Source organism: Lupinus angustifolius, chromosome LG02 (assembly GCF_001865875.1).
Source record: "Lupinus angustifolius cultivar Tanjil chromosome LG02, LupAngTanjil_v1.0, whole genome shotgun sequence".
Lineage (NCBI taxonomy): Eukaryota > Viridiplantae > Streptophyta > Magnoliopsida > Fabales > Fabaceae > Lupinus > Lupinus angustifolius.
The window spans coordinates 15,485,212-15,502,916 of record NC_032010.1 but is presented as its reverse complement, the minus strand read 5'-3'; the positions used below and the strand labels follow the sequence as shown (position 1 = coordinate 15,502,916).

The following is a 17,705-nucleotide window of genomic DNA, read 5'->3' as shown; positions in this document are numbered from 1 at the left end:
CCGAAATAGGATTCCATGGTCCATTATCCATTATCCATTTATCCTACTTTTCATTAACCTCGTATTCGAACTCACAAATTTTAATTTGGTTCAGACCATGAGTTCGAATACGAATCTAGTTGAAATACCATTATATTTTCAATTTAATCATAGATTATAATTCTTGGCTTCCTTGTCACAGTAATAGCATTCCGACAGCTTCATGACATTGTCCACTTCTCCACTCTAGTAGCTTCTAGTATAATCTATGACCAAGATCCATTAGTTTCTTAAGCTTATGGACAAAATGAGATATTTCTGTAATAGATTAGGAAAGAACATACAATAATGGATGTGAATTAATGGAATGAACAGAAACGTATATCAATGTCAAATGTGTGTAATAAACATTGCAGGGAACTATGGAGCATTATTTGATTGGCTGTTGAGCTGTTCTATGGTCTACACGGATAGGAAGGAATAATATAGTCTTCAATTCTGTTATTGTTAGTGACAAAAGGAAAATGTGGGAAATATGCTGATATTTTAGTGGACTGAAAGGGGGAATATTATTTGCTAATGCCTTGGATAAAATCATTGTTAATTATGCTGTTCATAGTCACTACTAACAAATGGACTTCATTATCTGCATCGAATCTCTTACAAGAGATGTAGAATTGAAGACTTAACTTAAAATTCAGATAATGTCTAGATAGAAACCAAAAGAATGAGTCCGTATTAGTAAACGTGCCCAATATATTGAGTCGATAATGATACTTTTTCAAGTTAACCAAAAAAAAAAAGTACCCAAAAAAAGTTAAAATCAAGTGCTTTAACATATTTAGTAAATGTGCCCAAATATATGTAGTAAATGTGTATGAACTTATTTTCCATTGTAGATTAAATAAGTTTTTTTAGTCAAATTGTACTTAAAATTTATATTATTTAATAATTTCTTATACTAGGTGGATAATTTTAAACATCAAATAATATGAAACATATAGAATATTATATTATTTGTGTCTCTCATCAAAAACTTATATTACTCTATGTGTTAAAGTGGTGTAGTTGACAAAAACACAATCAAATTAATAATTTATAGTTATCCATTAATTCTAATTAGGCATGTTGGGTCAGTCTTTCAAAACCATAAAAAATTTAAGGCTTGAATTAGGTATTTTTTTTATTGGATTGTGGCTTTTTGGCCTGGAATTGACGACTTTTTTAAAATCTGATTCAAGCCAAGTTTACTTAGGCGGGTTTGGACTATCTGTTTCTTTTCAGGGAAGATCATTTTACTACTCATAAAACTATGAACTTATAATAAAAAATAGATAATAAATATTGATGTTATGAAGTTTGAACAAAAATAGAGTAATTTTTATAGCATAAATATTTATAAATTACAATAATATTATAAAGTGAAGCGTTGCATAATGTCCTTTTATTTAAACACATGGAAAATGATGTATTAAATCAAATGATAAAGATCATTAAATGATATAGATTTTACTTTCTTTTTCATATTTAATTAGGTTAACTTTTACAACAAAAAATAATAAAGAACAATAATTTTTATGACAAAGCTGAAAAATAATATAATTGTTTATCATAGTGACCTCCATACAACCAAATTCAACTCATATTAGTTCACAATGAATGTGTTAATAATGAACATACAAATGACATTCATGCATAAAGTAAAAAGTGATTATCATATATTATAAAGATTGTTATATTTTTATATCTAAATTAAAGTTCTTTCTAAACTTGAGTCTATATCATAATTACTTGAAACTAACAATATTATTTTTTATAGTATCCAACGGTATATTAAAATTAAGTCACAAATTATATTGTATTAGGAAGTGATAGTTCAATAAGAATGAGAAATTTAATACATGAGGTAAGTTAAAAATCATATAAGTCATTTAACTTAAACCGAAGACATTAGATATAAATCTAATTGAGCATAATAAATATGTTACAAAATTATATATAAATATCAAGTGGTATATATATATATATATTATATATTTTAAAAATAAATTAAATTCGTTAAAATTTAAATAATTAGTTTTTAATATTATAAAGGCCGGCTCGTTGTTATTCGCAGCCCATTAAAAGGGTTTAAGCTACGATTTAATATATAAATTGTATTCAATCTAATTTAGTCCAAACCCTAATTCAAACTTATCCAAATAGTCCGTTTTGATAAATCTAATCATCATACTTTCACTCATGAAAGTAATAATATAAAGACAATAGATTTTTTCACTAGTGCATTATTTGGCCCACCTTGGCTTCTCTTTGTCGCCTGTGTCGATTATCTCACTTTCACCTTTTGCATAAAAAATGTCTTCCGTCATTAAATATCCTTATGTTTTGGTATTATTATCTTTTTCATAGTAATGTCATCTCCATGCATTAGAAAGAAACACAATCATCGAACATAAAGCAATGTTGTAGCTTATTTTAGGATGCAAAGTTACAAGTATTCTTGACCAAAAAGACTAAAGGGCAACACATTATTCGTGTAAGAGGGGAAGTTCTATGTTTCAAACTTGGGTCAGGACTCGAGTGTTAACGAGGGCCCGATGCTTAATTATTTTTATACCAATTCAGAAAAGAAACACTAGAAAATTTGAACTAAAATCATTATTTTGTTAAGCACTGTTTGATTTAACTAGTAAAACCAACCATTGTTCGCATGTTACTTCTATTTTAGTTATAAAAAGGTCCACCTATTAGACAGATGAGTCAATAAGTAGAATTAATGAAAAAATCTATAAGCATCATCTAACCTTAGCTAGATGACTATTCAGATCTAACTCCAGCATTTTTTTGGATGGTGAAGACTGATGTTGAGCCAATGTTTTAAAATGTGATTGTGGCGTGATTGTAATTATATTGTGTTTATCATAGTGTAGAAAATTGTGATAAAATATGGTAGATAAGGGCGTAATTTTATATGTGGTGCTATTGTAAAGATTTGCATAATGACAATTGTATTGGAAGCAAATTGTGTCTACTTCTTATATAAAACTTATGGGTCTTTTTTTTCCTGATAAGCAAATTGTATTCAAAACAACACAAATGGTGCTAACCTAATATAAGAAGATGATCATTCATTGATCCTATTACAAATACTATAAATACAATATTTAGTATCATTACACCAATTAGTAAATACTGAAGAAGTTAGAACATTTTTTGCTAAAAACCAAGTCCACGATCTAATATGAATCAGATTCAATATCTGCATAAAAATCACTGGCTTATCTTTGTAGACTAGATCGTTCCTCATGATTCAGATAGACCATACAATCGTTAACCACAACTTCCTCCCCATTTAGCTTCTTTAATCTCAAATTCAGGATTCTACTATTGTTGAGGAAGTTAGCATGGAGACTGTAAACTCCTTTCGAAATACAAGAAGCAAATTCATAAGATAAAAAAAGATTTATAGGTCTTTAACTTCCCAAAATCAAAATAAAAAAAGATTTATTTTTGTCCCTCTAATATATTCTTGTTTTAGTCCATAGTAGAAGTACGCTGTTTTACTTTTAGGAATAAAAAGCAAATAAAAAATTATGTAAGAACACAAAAAAAAATACAATTTTATAAGGATAAAACCAAACAAAATAAAGAATAAGAAAACTAATGACTATAGGAAGGACTTGAATGTGCTTCATTACTGTGAAAGCAAATTAAACCCTAGGGTGTAACTGCTGACAACAATGGAAAGCATAATGTTGAAAAAAGATTAACTATTAAATTAAGGAAGGCATGTACTGAAGCAATCAAATCCAATATTTATGATAAGTGACAACACAAAACTCACAGCTTATATGAACGGTCCTCGATTCTGACAATAAAATAAAATAGAAAGAAGAAAGGTGCTTGATTAAAGAAAAAGAAGGTTTGACAATTGAAACACTAATACCAGTCAATTTCGTTCAAAAAGTAGAAACCCACGACACTTCACACTCATTATTCCACCACAAAAGAAAAAAGCAGACTAGGAAGAATATAAAAGAAATCTATTTGGAATTACATTTAAGAAATAACTTTTTTAATCATCATATGTTAAAGGAAATGTTCCGTGAAACCAAAAAACTTGGACAACCATGGTGTCGAATGTTTTTCAATTTATTATAGACATTTCTATATCTATAATATATATTATATATAAAGATAATTTTTATTCTTATATTTTGCTCTTAATACATTTTAATTTTTATAAAAAATTATATAACAGTGATATAAAAATCGTACCATGTTGGCCAGTTCGACTGGAAAACCAGCGAATCGAACTCCTAACCGATACCGTATGGATGTTGAACCAGCCAAGTATCAAAACCGGTCAACTGACTGAAATTTGACTAAACTGGTCGGTTAATACACATATTTTTATTTTAAAAAAACTAAAAAACTCATTACACGGTGACCCCTCTTTCAAACCCTTCTTCAACACTTCAAGGCACATGCTTCCAAGGCATACATAGATTACACATTTTTATTTTTAACATTGGTGTGTAATCTTAATAACATTTGTGTAATTTTGGAGTCAATGTCTAAACGTTGGACTTAGTGCAAAAATGAAACATTGATATGAGACAACTTTGACTCCTTAATATTAAATGTTAAAACTCCAAACTTATTTGTGTTGTAGGGTAAGTTATAAACTTGTGTCATTTATTATATTTTGCGTTTGTTAAGTGATACTTTTGGATTGATATATATATTGCAATTTAGACTTTGAATTTGTTAAAGACTTAAAGTTGTTTGTTTATGTGAATTTTGAGTAGATTATGAATATAAATTATAAATTTGAGTATCTACCTATTTGAATTTTTTTTGTTATAGGTCTATATATATAAATATAAGCATGTATGTCTGGTTCAACCAGTTTAACCGACATGTGGTTTAATTACTGAACAATCGGTTGAACCACTGTACCATTATACCAGTATCCTAACCAGTTTGATAATCAGTACGGTTTTAACAACACCGCTATATAGTCCTAGGTGATATTAACTACCACTCTTACCTTAAATTGAATATTATAATAAAAGACACTATAAAAAAGACATTATAATTCTCCAAAATAAAACATATAAAAACTGAATACTTATACCATAAAATAAAAACGTCGACCGATAAGTATGGAGTAATTGTTACACCAAGTATGAACTTTTTTAAAGCTAAGGTGCAACTGCGTCCAGAATATATTGATGATAAAAGATACAGGAAGCAAACACATTACAAGAACTGAAATCTATAATACGGTAAATTATAATGATTTCTATTAAAATCCTCTAAAATGAATGTAGGAATACTATGCCATATAGAATTTGTTTGAAATGTGATGTCAAACGAAGCCAACTTATTCGTGCAACCATTCCATTCTCTATATATGTGAGAGATATGAAAGTTCATGAAACTAAGTTGGTGTTTGCATATAGTCCACTCATTGAACAACTTCCAAGGGGCATTTGACTTGCCACTGAAAATTTCTATTACCAACAGTGAGTCACTTTCCAACCAAAGATTTAACCAACCATTTTGGTAAGTTATGCCCACTGCTTTGATTGCTGAGTGAAATTCATCATATATAGCTTGTTGAACTTGAAGATAGTTTGCAAAGCAATAAATGAAGTCACCCTTTGAGTCCCCGAAAATTCCCCCACCACTACCAGGGCCAAGTGAGCCATGAGCTGCTCCAACGTATTTGCTTTTATCCAACCCAAAATAGGAGGTTTCCATATCACCTCAATATATCTAGGTGATTTGCAAAGCTTGAGAGGTATATTGAAATACCTGAGAATTGTGAATTCTAATAAGTCGCCTGAAGCAACTACAACAGAGGCATGATTGTCAGATAAGGATGTTTCCCTTTTAATTTTAGAAATAGTTGCCATGGAGTGATGATTTTGTCCTCAAACTTGTTTTGATTCCTACAAAACCAGGTTGTGTTGATGGCATCAACTACACAGGCTAGGAGCACTTCTCTACATTGACTACCTTTGATAGAAACACAATCCTGAATAATGGTGGTAATAGAAGAAGTGTTCAGCTAAGTTGAGAATGAAGATATGATCCAATTACAAATGATTTTGGAGACAAAGCAATGGAGGAATAAATGGTCTTCAGTTTCAGCATTTTGATGACACATATTGCATTTAGAAGCTATCATACAACCTCTTTTTTTTGGGAGATTTTTGTTTGTTGGCATTTTCTTGTGAAACAATCTCAAATTGTGAATGATTTTGAAGGAGGAATAGCTAAGGACCATATATGGTTGCACCAAGATAGCTTAGTACCAACATTGTGCACAAAAGCAAAAGAATCCTTAGATGGCAAAGAGCTATCAATGGTTAACTTCCAAACCAATTTGTCATGACCATTGTTTCTCTTATAGCAGATCATGTCTTGAGATATTGAAGGGAATTTTCTATACAACTCCCTTGGGATAATTATTTTGGAGTTATTAGAAAAATCAGCTATTGTGCCTAGAAGATGAGGATGAAGATCCAAAGGATTATGCAAAGAGTCTACAATAGGTTCCCCCAACCAATTGTCTCTCCAAAAGTTAACACTATGCCCATCACCAACTAACCATATAGAGTGCAAGCTGGCTTATGTCCAATTATCCTTAATCCCTGGCCAGATTGAGGATTTAGAATATTTCGCAAGATTGTAGCTTTTGCAATTATATTTGAGTCTAAAGAATTGAGCTCATTCAAAGTTAGAAGTCCTTAATTCCCAAGTGAGCTTCAAAAGAGCAGTTTTATTCAAACTTTTGATAGATTTGATGTCCAAACCACCTTCCTCTAAGGTTGAACAAACATTTTCCCAAGCAACTATTACTAACTTTTTTACTCCAATATCACCAAACCAGATGGAGTTTGTAAAACTTCTATCAACTTGTTTTAATAAGCTAGAAGACCATTTGTATATATGAAACCTATATGCAAGCATGCTTTGTATGATTGATCTTACAAGCTCAACTCTGCCCATTAAAGACAAGGATGCCCCTTTCTAATTTGACAACTTATTAGTAATCTTGTCTACTATGGGCTGCAAGTGGCACCTCTTTGACTTGCCTTTGAATAAGGAAATGACAAGATAGTTAAAAGGCATATTTTCTTTCACAAATCCCTGGATTGAGGAAATTGATGAAATTCTTCTACGATTATGGATGCTAGTGTAGAACCTGTTTTTGCTGACATTAATTTGCTGACCAGAAGCAATGGCATAATCCATCATAAGTTGTTTAAGACATATAAGCTCTTTTTTAATTCCCCTACAGAAGATTAGGATGTCATATGCAAACAGAACATGACTTGGAGAGTGCATATTATTAAGGCCAGTGATGGTAGAAAGCTTGTTATCATTGACAAGTTTAGTGATTCCTTTGCTAAGCATATCCTCAGCTAAGCAAAAAAGAATAGGTGATAGTGGATCCACTTGTCTAATCCCCCTGAAGAACCCAACATTATTTCCATTCACATTGATTGAAAGTTTGGTAGAGTGAAGAATTAATGATATCCAGTTGATAAATGGTTGATTAAAACTAAAGGCTTGAAGAGTTTCCAGTAGGAAGCTCCATTCAAGAGTATCAAAAGCCTTTTTAATATCAAGCTTGATGGCCATATTCCCCCCAAAGGTCTTGTGATCCAGCATGTTCAGTGCTTTAGAAGCAATGCAAATACAATGTTTTATACTTCTGCCCTTGATGAAGACCCTTTGAGGAGAGGAAATTATCCTAGGAGCAATAATAGAAAGTTTTGTGGCTAAGACCTCGGTGATTATTTTGAACTAAAAATTAGCAAGGGCAATAGGCCTATAATCCTCTATTTTCTCTGCACCTTGCAACTTGGGATTGACATTGCTGGAATTCAAGTTAGGCATCAACCAATTTTGTTGGAAGAATTGCCTTACCGAGTTACACACCTCAAAGTTAATAATTTCCTAATTTTTTTGGTAGAAGTTATCCCTTATCCATCAGGCCCAGGGGCGCTGTCTTCATTCATGTAAAAAACTGCTCCCTTAATTTCCTCATCAGTTAGAATCATTGTCAACCTGAAGTTGTCTTCATCAGTGACTAAACATGGAATAACATCATGAATCAATGAGTTAGAATTCACCAAATTAGTGGAAGCAAATATATTCGTATAATAATTGAAAACATGAGAAGCAATATCGTCCTGTTCAGTAAGCAAATCTTCTCTAGACTTGAGCAAAGACATCATTTTGGTAACTTGCTTAAGTTTTGTAACCTTGTGGAAGAAGGCAGTGTTCCTGTCACCATGGTTATGCCAATTGATTCTAACCTTCTCTTTCCAAAAAAATCTCCTCTATCACTAGGGCTTTTAAGAGATCAGATTGAGCAAGATCTTCTTGTTGATGAAGAGAATGACAAGGACCAGTGTCATTGATACAACTTTGAATAACCTCCACATTATTCTTAACCAAACTAACATTGTGATGAATATTCCCAAACACAATTTTATTCCAAGATCTAAGCTCCTTCTTGAGAATTCTGAATTTTTGGGCCAAGACATACTTAGGGTAGCCAAATACTCTAGTTTGCCATATGTCACTCACCAGTCTTTTACAATCATTATTTTGAAGCCACATCTTGTGAAATATAAAAGAGGAAGGCCTAAAAATGAACCCAACATAAAGGTTCATCAACAAAGGGTGATGATCAGAAGCCAACCTAGGAAGAGTACAACAAGACACTTGATTCCATAATTAGATCCATTCATCATTGCATATCGCTCTATCCAATCTCCTCTATGTAGTAGCATATCCTAATATTATATTAGTCCAAGTAAGTTGGACACCAATAGTAGGAATATTGATCAAGAAATTTGCTCCAAAGAAACCTTTACACTCATCACAGGAGATTCTACCAGGCAAGAAGGAGCCCATGCACTTATAAGCTCCCATTACAGCATTAAAGTCCCAATCAAACACCAAGGATCATGGTGATTTATCATATCCTCATGAAGATCAGAACAGAGGCTTCTTATAATATCATAATTTGTGTGAGCATAAACTACACCTAGAAAGAAGTTTATGTTATCTCTTAGCACATAAACTGAGAAATGCTAGTTAGATTTCCTTATAATTATAGGATCCATATCAAATTTACAAAGTCCCCATAATGAAGGGATGAAGCTTTGTCTGTCATTAGCCATAAATACCTTTAGATCAATAGATTTCCAAAATTTTAAATCCACCGCATCAATGTTAATCATGGGTTCAAAAAGAAAAACTATACATGATTTGTTAGTAATGTAGAGGTTTTTAAGAACAAGTCTTGTATTGAGATTCCCAAAACCCTTATAACTCCAGTACAAGACTTTCATTTATTAGTGGATAAATATCCACCCCTTCGAGTATAATGAATCCTCTCAGCATTATTTCTTCTTTTTAACCTTTTTTTCTTAGATTTTCTAAGAACTGTTGTAAAATTCTCCTCCTCTGAGTCATCATCTTTATCATCCCAAAGTTTTCCAATAATTCTGATGTCATTGACTGCAACTTGGTTATTTATCTCTGCTGTTTCTTTAACAATTGCATTTACACTTGGAGAATCTTCAGGTTCCTCAATAGATTGAGGGATTACTTCAGTGGACCCTAACGTGACTGCTACAAGGTGAGGAGTATGATTCATATCATTATTAAAAGGAGAATCAATTCTTTACAGGTCCTCAAGGTTGGTTTCTATATTTATTTCCACCTGAAGGTCTATGACTAAATCATTAATTTTTTATTCATCAGAGGATTATCTCTGTCTTCCATGACTTTGGATTCAGAAGGGGCTTTTTTCCCCTTTTGCTTCACAATTTCCTCTACTTTAGCATTGCTGCTATTTTTGTGACATTAGCTCACAGTGCGTTCAATAGCTTGGCAATGTAGATAGAAATATGGTAAGTTTTCATACTTGATAGACACAAAGAATGCAAACCCATCTCTTTCTACCAGAATCTATTATGGAAGATGGCTTTTGAGATTTAGCTCCACTAAGACCTTGACAAAGTGACCAAAAGATCTATTATGAGTTGCCTCATCTAGAGATATAGGAGTCCATATCCCTCATGTTATTGAGAACAAAATTCTAGGACTCTAATATTCTTGAGGAAGGAAAATTCTCAGGAAACCAGGCTTCAAATTCCATGAACCAACAACAAATAACGTTCTCATGCCTTCTAATGATGAAAAGGAAAATTCATAAAACCCTTTACGCATGGAGATCATTGACCATTTGCCAATCATATTCCATAAAGACACCAGCTTAGCTTTCAGATCTCTAAACTTTAAAGGAGTATCACCTTTAGACATTATCAATTTGCCATGGAGATGTGTTTTGCATCGCTGAATACCTTCCTGATAGTCAGCTTCCGGGATCTTAATGGCTATAGAATCACCTTTGATACATGGTTGAGGGACCTGTGAAGTTAAGAAATCACAAGTGTTCCTAAGGGCTTGAGCAAAAGACTTTTTAATTTGAATTTGTGAGGTTATTTCTGGTTCCACAACATTGGGAGGTAAATTTAAACCTACCAATAAATTACAGGGAATAAGGGTTTAAATATTGACATAATGTTAATTGATGTAAAAGATGAAGTCAACCTAGAATAGAGATTTATCGCTACTTATTCCCAAAATATGTAAACTTCATAAGTATGAATAAAATTTGAGATGCTTTAGTTTGGAAAGAGTAAAAAATATTAGTAATATCGTGAAGATTTTATATTATTTAGGCATCATCTATTACCTAATAAAAAGTTAGTATACCATTGGTATAAAAACTTATAAACTATTAATATATACTCATTAAAGTCTTTTGAAATTATATTTATGAACTATATTTTAAGTAATGCATATATTCAATTTTACTATTGATATATTAGTTCTTAGATCAGACTGATTAGATAAGGTCTTTTGTAATTCCATGATTTGAATATTTTATATGGAAATAAAGTTTGTTTTGAATTGCAATCTATCATTCCACTTAAGAAATTATAAATTTAATAAAAAAAATACAGACATTGGTTATGATTTTATTACTCCTCCCATTCCAAATAAAACCTTTTTAAGATTTTTTCCCAAATAAGATTTTATTATATCTTTTTCGAGAACGAAGATAACACGTTCATGATTTCTTTTACAAATATACCATTATCTGGTTAATAATAGAGTGAGATAATTAATGAAAATCTGGCTATAAATATTACCAAAAAAGATAAAGGGCGCATAAAAATATTACATAAACCAACTAAAAATAAACATATTAATTATATTTCTTAATATGTCAGGTGTCACATTAAAATGTAGTTATTTAAGAACATGAGTAATAGTATATTACCTCATCCTATGTTGTCTTTTAAGATACTACCCAAAGATTAAAAAATGTAATTAATAGGTTAAATTGAACAAAATTTAAGTAATATTTTAAGAATTCTCTATAATAATTATTGATGGTTCTTTTCACTCATTATATCCCTTATTCATTTAGTAATAACAAAGCTATTGAAATAACAATTAATGTTGTCTTAATTTTAATAAAAACGGATAAATATGAATAAAATATTTTATTAATTATTTTAAAGAATGAATGTAATGATAGTTTTGCATGATAATCATGGGCAATGGCTAAACTAATGAAACAAAATTTGTACCCAAAAGTTCAAGAGTGGTGCATTTAATAAATTATGACATCTACAGAAAAAAAAAAACTATATAATAGTAAGTAATCACTACCAATAAATTAATCACATATCTTACCTTAAATATAATATATATATATATACTATATATAAAGACAAAACATTGTGTAACTTTCATTATGGTGCAATTTTCACTTTTTGTTTTGCCTTTAACATTATTTAATTCTTACAAAAAAATAATATAATTGCAAGTAACCATCACCAACACATTAATTAACCACATATTTCACAATAAATTGAATATTATCATAAATACAAAATAATAATAATAATATAAAGTACACCAAACACAACAAATACATTCTAACTCTAAAAAATGAAATATATAAAAATTGAATATGTAGTATCATGCAATATTCGTCAGCAGACATAAAGTATCTGCACACACTAGTTATAATAAAAAAAATACAATATAAAGTATATCAAACACAAAAAATAAATTATAATTCTTCAAGGTAAAATATATAAAAATTGTAGCTATCTAATTTTTTTAACACATAAAAGTTATACGTTTTACAAATGATATATTTAAAATCACGTTTTGCAATATGAACTCTGCCTAAAATGCTTAAAACATCCTAAATTCTAAAACATCACTAGGGAAGGAGGTGATATTACTAGTATACTCTGAAACCATAAATCACATTTTTTGCTTGGTAATTAATTTTTAAATAAATTATTTTATTTGAAATCCGTGTAATATGTGTGAAAATAATATTCAAACTTGTGAGTAATCCCTCCTACTTCGTCTCAATTTTGGAGGGGAAACTCTGCTATGATTAGGTTTGGGATAACCTGATCCCACTTTATAAAAGTGGGGATGGCGTAGTTTGAGATTATAACTACCCACTTGTCCGTGAATCCACACGGATACACAAATTAAGTATTTTATTATTTATCTAAATTATTTATTCGGTTTATAAAGCAAAAACATAAAATAATTAACTATACATAGAGTAATTTATAGTTTCCTATTTTATCGTTAGTATTTTCTATTTTCTACCAAAAAAACTATATACACAATGTTCCCTTCGTTTTCATTATTACTTAGTTTTCAAAAACTATCATTTTTATTATTTTTTAATCACATTTTTTTAGAACCGTTTAAAACCTCCCATTTGAATTAATTTAAAAAAACTACACGTTAGTTACTTTTTCAAAAATTACCACATTCAAAAAAATTGTTACCTAAATTATATAATTTGAAAGTATAACACATCTTTAGTTATTGTTTTTTCCATTATATTATTTTAGGATGGCATTTCTAAAAAGACAAAGCAATGCACCAAAGGTATTTCCCATTTTTATTCTTCATTATCTTCCTCTTCCAATTTTCAGGTATTTCTTTTTTCTTTCAAAAAAGAGGCTTAACAATAACTACATTTCATGGTAATAAAATATATTCCATGAATGAATACAATAAATAAATGTTCGTCATTCTCTTTTATTCTATACTTTATGTTAATGAAGTTATGTTGTTACATTGGTTAACTGTTAAAATCTGTTGTTCATCCCACAAGTGGAGTTGTTGAAATAATTGTCCTTGAATCAAAAGAGAAGGATGTTTCAATCGACACGGGTGATGCATTGGCATTCCACTTTGGTGTAGTAATTGGTGGTATAAGTATAACAAATAAAATATTGAATTGGTTTTGTTGTTGTTGGGGGCCACTTCAAAAGCTCACAAGTCCGGTGAGTCAACTGACTTTTTTATAATTGGTTCCAACGGAATCTTTACTGACCCACATTGATGTTAATTATAACTTTGCAATCTTTATTAACTTAATTGCTAATTAATTTATCTACATTTAAGAGCGGTAAATTTTATAATTTCATCTTATTGAATGATATTTATTATTTTAGTTTTTAATATAACTCTTACATGCTTACTGTTTATCTTTGCTTCTTCTATGCAAAGTAAATAACATATGTGATTTGGAAAGATAATTGGTACTTTAACTTATTTAGAATATTTTTTGGGTACATAAATTATTTGGAATATGAGTTATCACCAAAAGATCATGTTATGAAAAACGTGATAAAAGTATACTAATCACTTACAATTTACTCAATAATGTTTTTATAGATGATTGTTTCTACATAAAACCATCCCATAATTTTGAGTAGAAGGCGTGGTCTTATTCATTCATATGTTTTACTACATTTGATGCATGTAAAAAATATTCATAATCAATTAAAAGATAACTACTATCATGAAGTATATATAATTCTATATAGTAAGTTATAAAGTCAAAATATGTATATATTTGTTGTATGAAAACGACCATTATTTGTAAGAGAAATAATATGAGCTCCTTTTAAATCTCATGTTTTCATTACTATTTTATGTTCCAATGAAAATTAAACTGTAAATAATTGTTAATTATTATATATATATGGTTGGAAAACTAAAAGACTAAGAGTTACTATTATACGCTACCATTCCTGTCTTTTTATATGTACCATTGATATGGGGTAAAGAAGAAATTGATTAAATATCTCATTAATGTATGATAAATGAGTGAGGATCAGTTAGATCAACTAATTTTGTTTCAATAATAACTTTTCTAAGTGAAATGAGATTGAAACTTTTAATTTGTTTTTATGTTTATTTTTAATTGACATATTTTAATTTATCTATACAATACTTAATTGATTAGGACCGTAAGAAACATATAATTATATACTAAATTATAAAACAGATTCAATAAGATCATTGTTTAATAGAGATTAATACTTCTATTAAACACATTCAATAAACCATATATCTGGTATAACCACTCAGGTACAAATATAAATCTATAATTTCATTATTGGTTCATTTAAGTCAGATTATTGTATTGATTGAATCTAGATATCTAAGGTACATGTATAATTTCATAAAGGAAAATGACCTATAAAGATAATTGTAAGTGATTCAATTATTTGAATGTTCAACTTTTAAATAATAGAATTGATTAATTACCTCAATCAAACATGTTCAACCCCAAATTATAATATCTAACAAATTATTATATTTGATATTTATAGCATATAAATTATACATTATAAACAATAGGAAAGTGGGTTGACAGGCACGAGAGTGCCTGTCAACACGCTAGTTATATATAAAAGGGAAAATACGTGTGATTTTTACTAGGGTGTAATTTTCACTTCCTATTTTACACTTCACATTATTTAATTATTACACAAACCATATAATCCTAATCAACCACCACCAACATATTAATTAACCATATCTCTCACTTTAAACTATACATGATCATAAATACAAAAAATTATAATATAAAATACACCGAATACAATAAATATGTTCTAATTATAAAAAATGAAATATATAAAAATTAAATATGTAATACTATGCAATATTGACCGGTATAGATGAAGTGTCTGGACACACTAGTTATATAATAATGTTAAAGTAACATGCTTTGCTCAATCAGTGACTTAATTCTTAAGTTCCTTAATTATTGCAAATTCTTGATGTCTATTCATATATTATTTGAACTAGAAGCACTGGCTATGTGATTTACTTTTAAAATTGACAGCAATTTTGAAGACTAAAAAATGGTAAGGCAAAAGAGTAAGAGATAAAAAATGAAAATCAAGAGAAACTTTTTGATTTATTATATGAGAAAGTTATAAAATTTGAGTTACTATAACATATGCATGAGAAAATACACTTTCTTTGCTCTTTCTCCCTTTCCTTTGCATTATTCATAAAGTAAGCCAACGCATAAAGCCACCCCACAAACAAACTAAAACATTCTTTCTTGCACTAAGCCTGGAGCTCCAGACAAACAAGGTCTATTCTCTCTCTCAGTTCATCTTTAATTTCACTTTCTTTTCTTTGAATTCATATAGCCAAAGTTGAGTATAGACTTTTACCATATCTTTTCTTGGATGCACAATTCTCACCTTATTCTAGGCTTAGGGATTGTTTAAAAGCTGCACATATATAATTTCCCCTAGACTTAGGAGTTGTTTGTATCTGTGTTTTCATTTTATATCTTTATCTAGTATATGAAGATGTTATATCAATGATAGTTAGTTCCTAGGTCCACATATTTATTAACCTTCTATATCTTTCCACCTTATTAATCTTCAAGCTTCCGATCAGGTCCTTAGTATAAATGGTGTGATGATTGTTAAATAACATAAATACATAAATACAGCTTTTAATTTTTTTCCTTCCTTCTCTTCACCTTTTATCTCGTGTGATGATTGTTAAATAACATAAATACATAATCAAAGATACTATAAATGGTGACATTAAACATGAAATCAATAGCTCTTGAAATCTTTAGTCCATGAACACTTGTGATTATTTGTTCTCTCTCTTTTGGGGTTTCTCAGGAGGTTGGACCTGTGAGACTCATCATGGATTCATGTTCAAGGCCTGTTATAGAAAAGAAAGCTCCTAAGCCACCACAAGAACCAGTGAATTGTCCAAGGTGCAGTTCAACTAATACCAAGTTCTGTTACTACAACAACTATAGCCTCACACAACCAAGATACTTTTGCAAGACATGTAGAAGGTATTGGACAGAAGGTGGGTCTCTCAGAAATGTTCCTGTTGGAGGTGGTTCTAGAAAGAACAAGAAAGTTACCACAACCTCACCCTCAACCTCAGCAACATCAAAGGTTATTCCAGACCTAAACCCACCAACCCTCTCAATATCATCATCATCATCAGCTATAATTTCTAACTCTCAAAACCCTAAAGTAATGCAAGGATCAGGCCATGATCTTAACCTTGCTTTCCCTTCTATGGATCACAATTACCATGGCATGTCCTCATTTGTTGACATGGTTAATGGTGACACTAGTCATCACCAAAACTCTTCTGCTGGTCCAACTTCTCTTTCTGCTTTGGAGCTGTTAAGGTCTGGCATGGCTTCTAGGGGTTTGAATCCTTATGCTCCTAGTTCCTTGATGCCAAACTCAAGTTCCCTTTACCCTTCTGGGTTCCCCATGCAAGAAGTTAAAGCAAATCTTGGTTTCTCAGTTGATCATGGGGTTGGAAATAGATCATATCATGATCAGGTTCAAGAGAATGATGGAAGACTTTTGTTCCCTTTTGGAGATGTGAAGCAACAGCTTTCTCATGCTGGTAGTGCTGAAGTGGAACACAATAATAAGGAACAAGGAAATTCAGCAAGTACTGGATATTGGAGTGGAATGATTGGTGAAGGGTCATGGTAAGTAAAGATTGAAATGTTGGGAGGACTAGGAAACTAAGAACATGCATTATTATCTTCTTTATTATTCTTCCCTATTTTTCTCTTTTCTCATGAATAATTTGTTTTAAGTTGTTCATTAACTAACAATAGGGTACACATGGTCACTTTGTTTTGTATGAATTACCTTTATCACTATTTGTGTCAATTCTCCATGCACTATTCTAATTGGTTAAGAAAACAAAATTTAATATATACTGAAATTGAGTATTTTTAAATTTTATTTTCATAACTTGCTAGAAAGTCATACAAAGAGAGTTGATACAGACACTGATAAAAGAGATGCTATCTTGTTTTGTATACACTGTCTTTGCTATTTGAGCATTGTGAGGATTTTACAACTCATCTCAGTTGCTTTTTACAAATATATATATATAAATAGATGAATATTGGACCTTTTTTCGTCCATGACATGCACCTTTTTTCATGAATTATTCTGTGAGAAATGGTATCACCTTCATTTATATATTTCAAATATTTGGTCCAAAAATAACCTTTGGATGATAAAGGAGTTGGATGTTAAAAAGTTTGTAACCATAATTATATAAATTTATTTGAGTAGTGCTTTGTGCTCTTTAATTCTAGCTACCTTTTATATCGTCTGATAGTGTAAAGTTTTAGACACAGTCAGTATATTATTATCATTCATTTGTATTACTTTTATTTAAGAAATTAATGATAATTAAAAATGAATGATAGATGATGCAGTGACAATGTAAAAAATTCTTACACTTCACTA

General features: G+C 30.2%; 1 protein-coding gene across 2 annotated transcripts; it reads left to right on the top strand.

Moving 5' to 3' along the window:
• On the top strand, positions 15,404-17,332 carry LOC109336672 (dof zinc finger protein DOF2.5-like). Of its 2 annotated transcripts, none has more exons than XM_019573419.1 (2): positions 15,404-15,549; positions 16,083-17,332. In XM_019573419.1, the coding sequence occupies exon 2, from the start codon at positions 16,107-16,109 to the stop codon at positions 16,929-16,931; it is 825 nt and encodes a 274-aa protein (XP_019428964.1). In that variant the 5' UTR covers positions 15,404-15,549; positions 16,083-16,106; the 3' UTR covers positions 16,932-17,332. The 2 variants fall into 2 exon arrangements, with proteins under 2 accessions (XP_019428964.1, XP_019428955.1); XM_019573410.1 differs by having other exon boundaries at positions 15,426-15,531.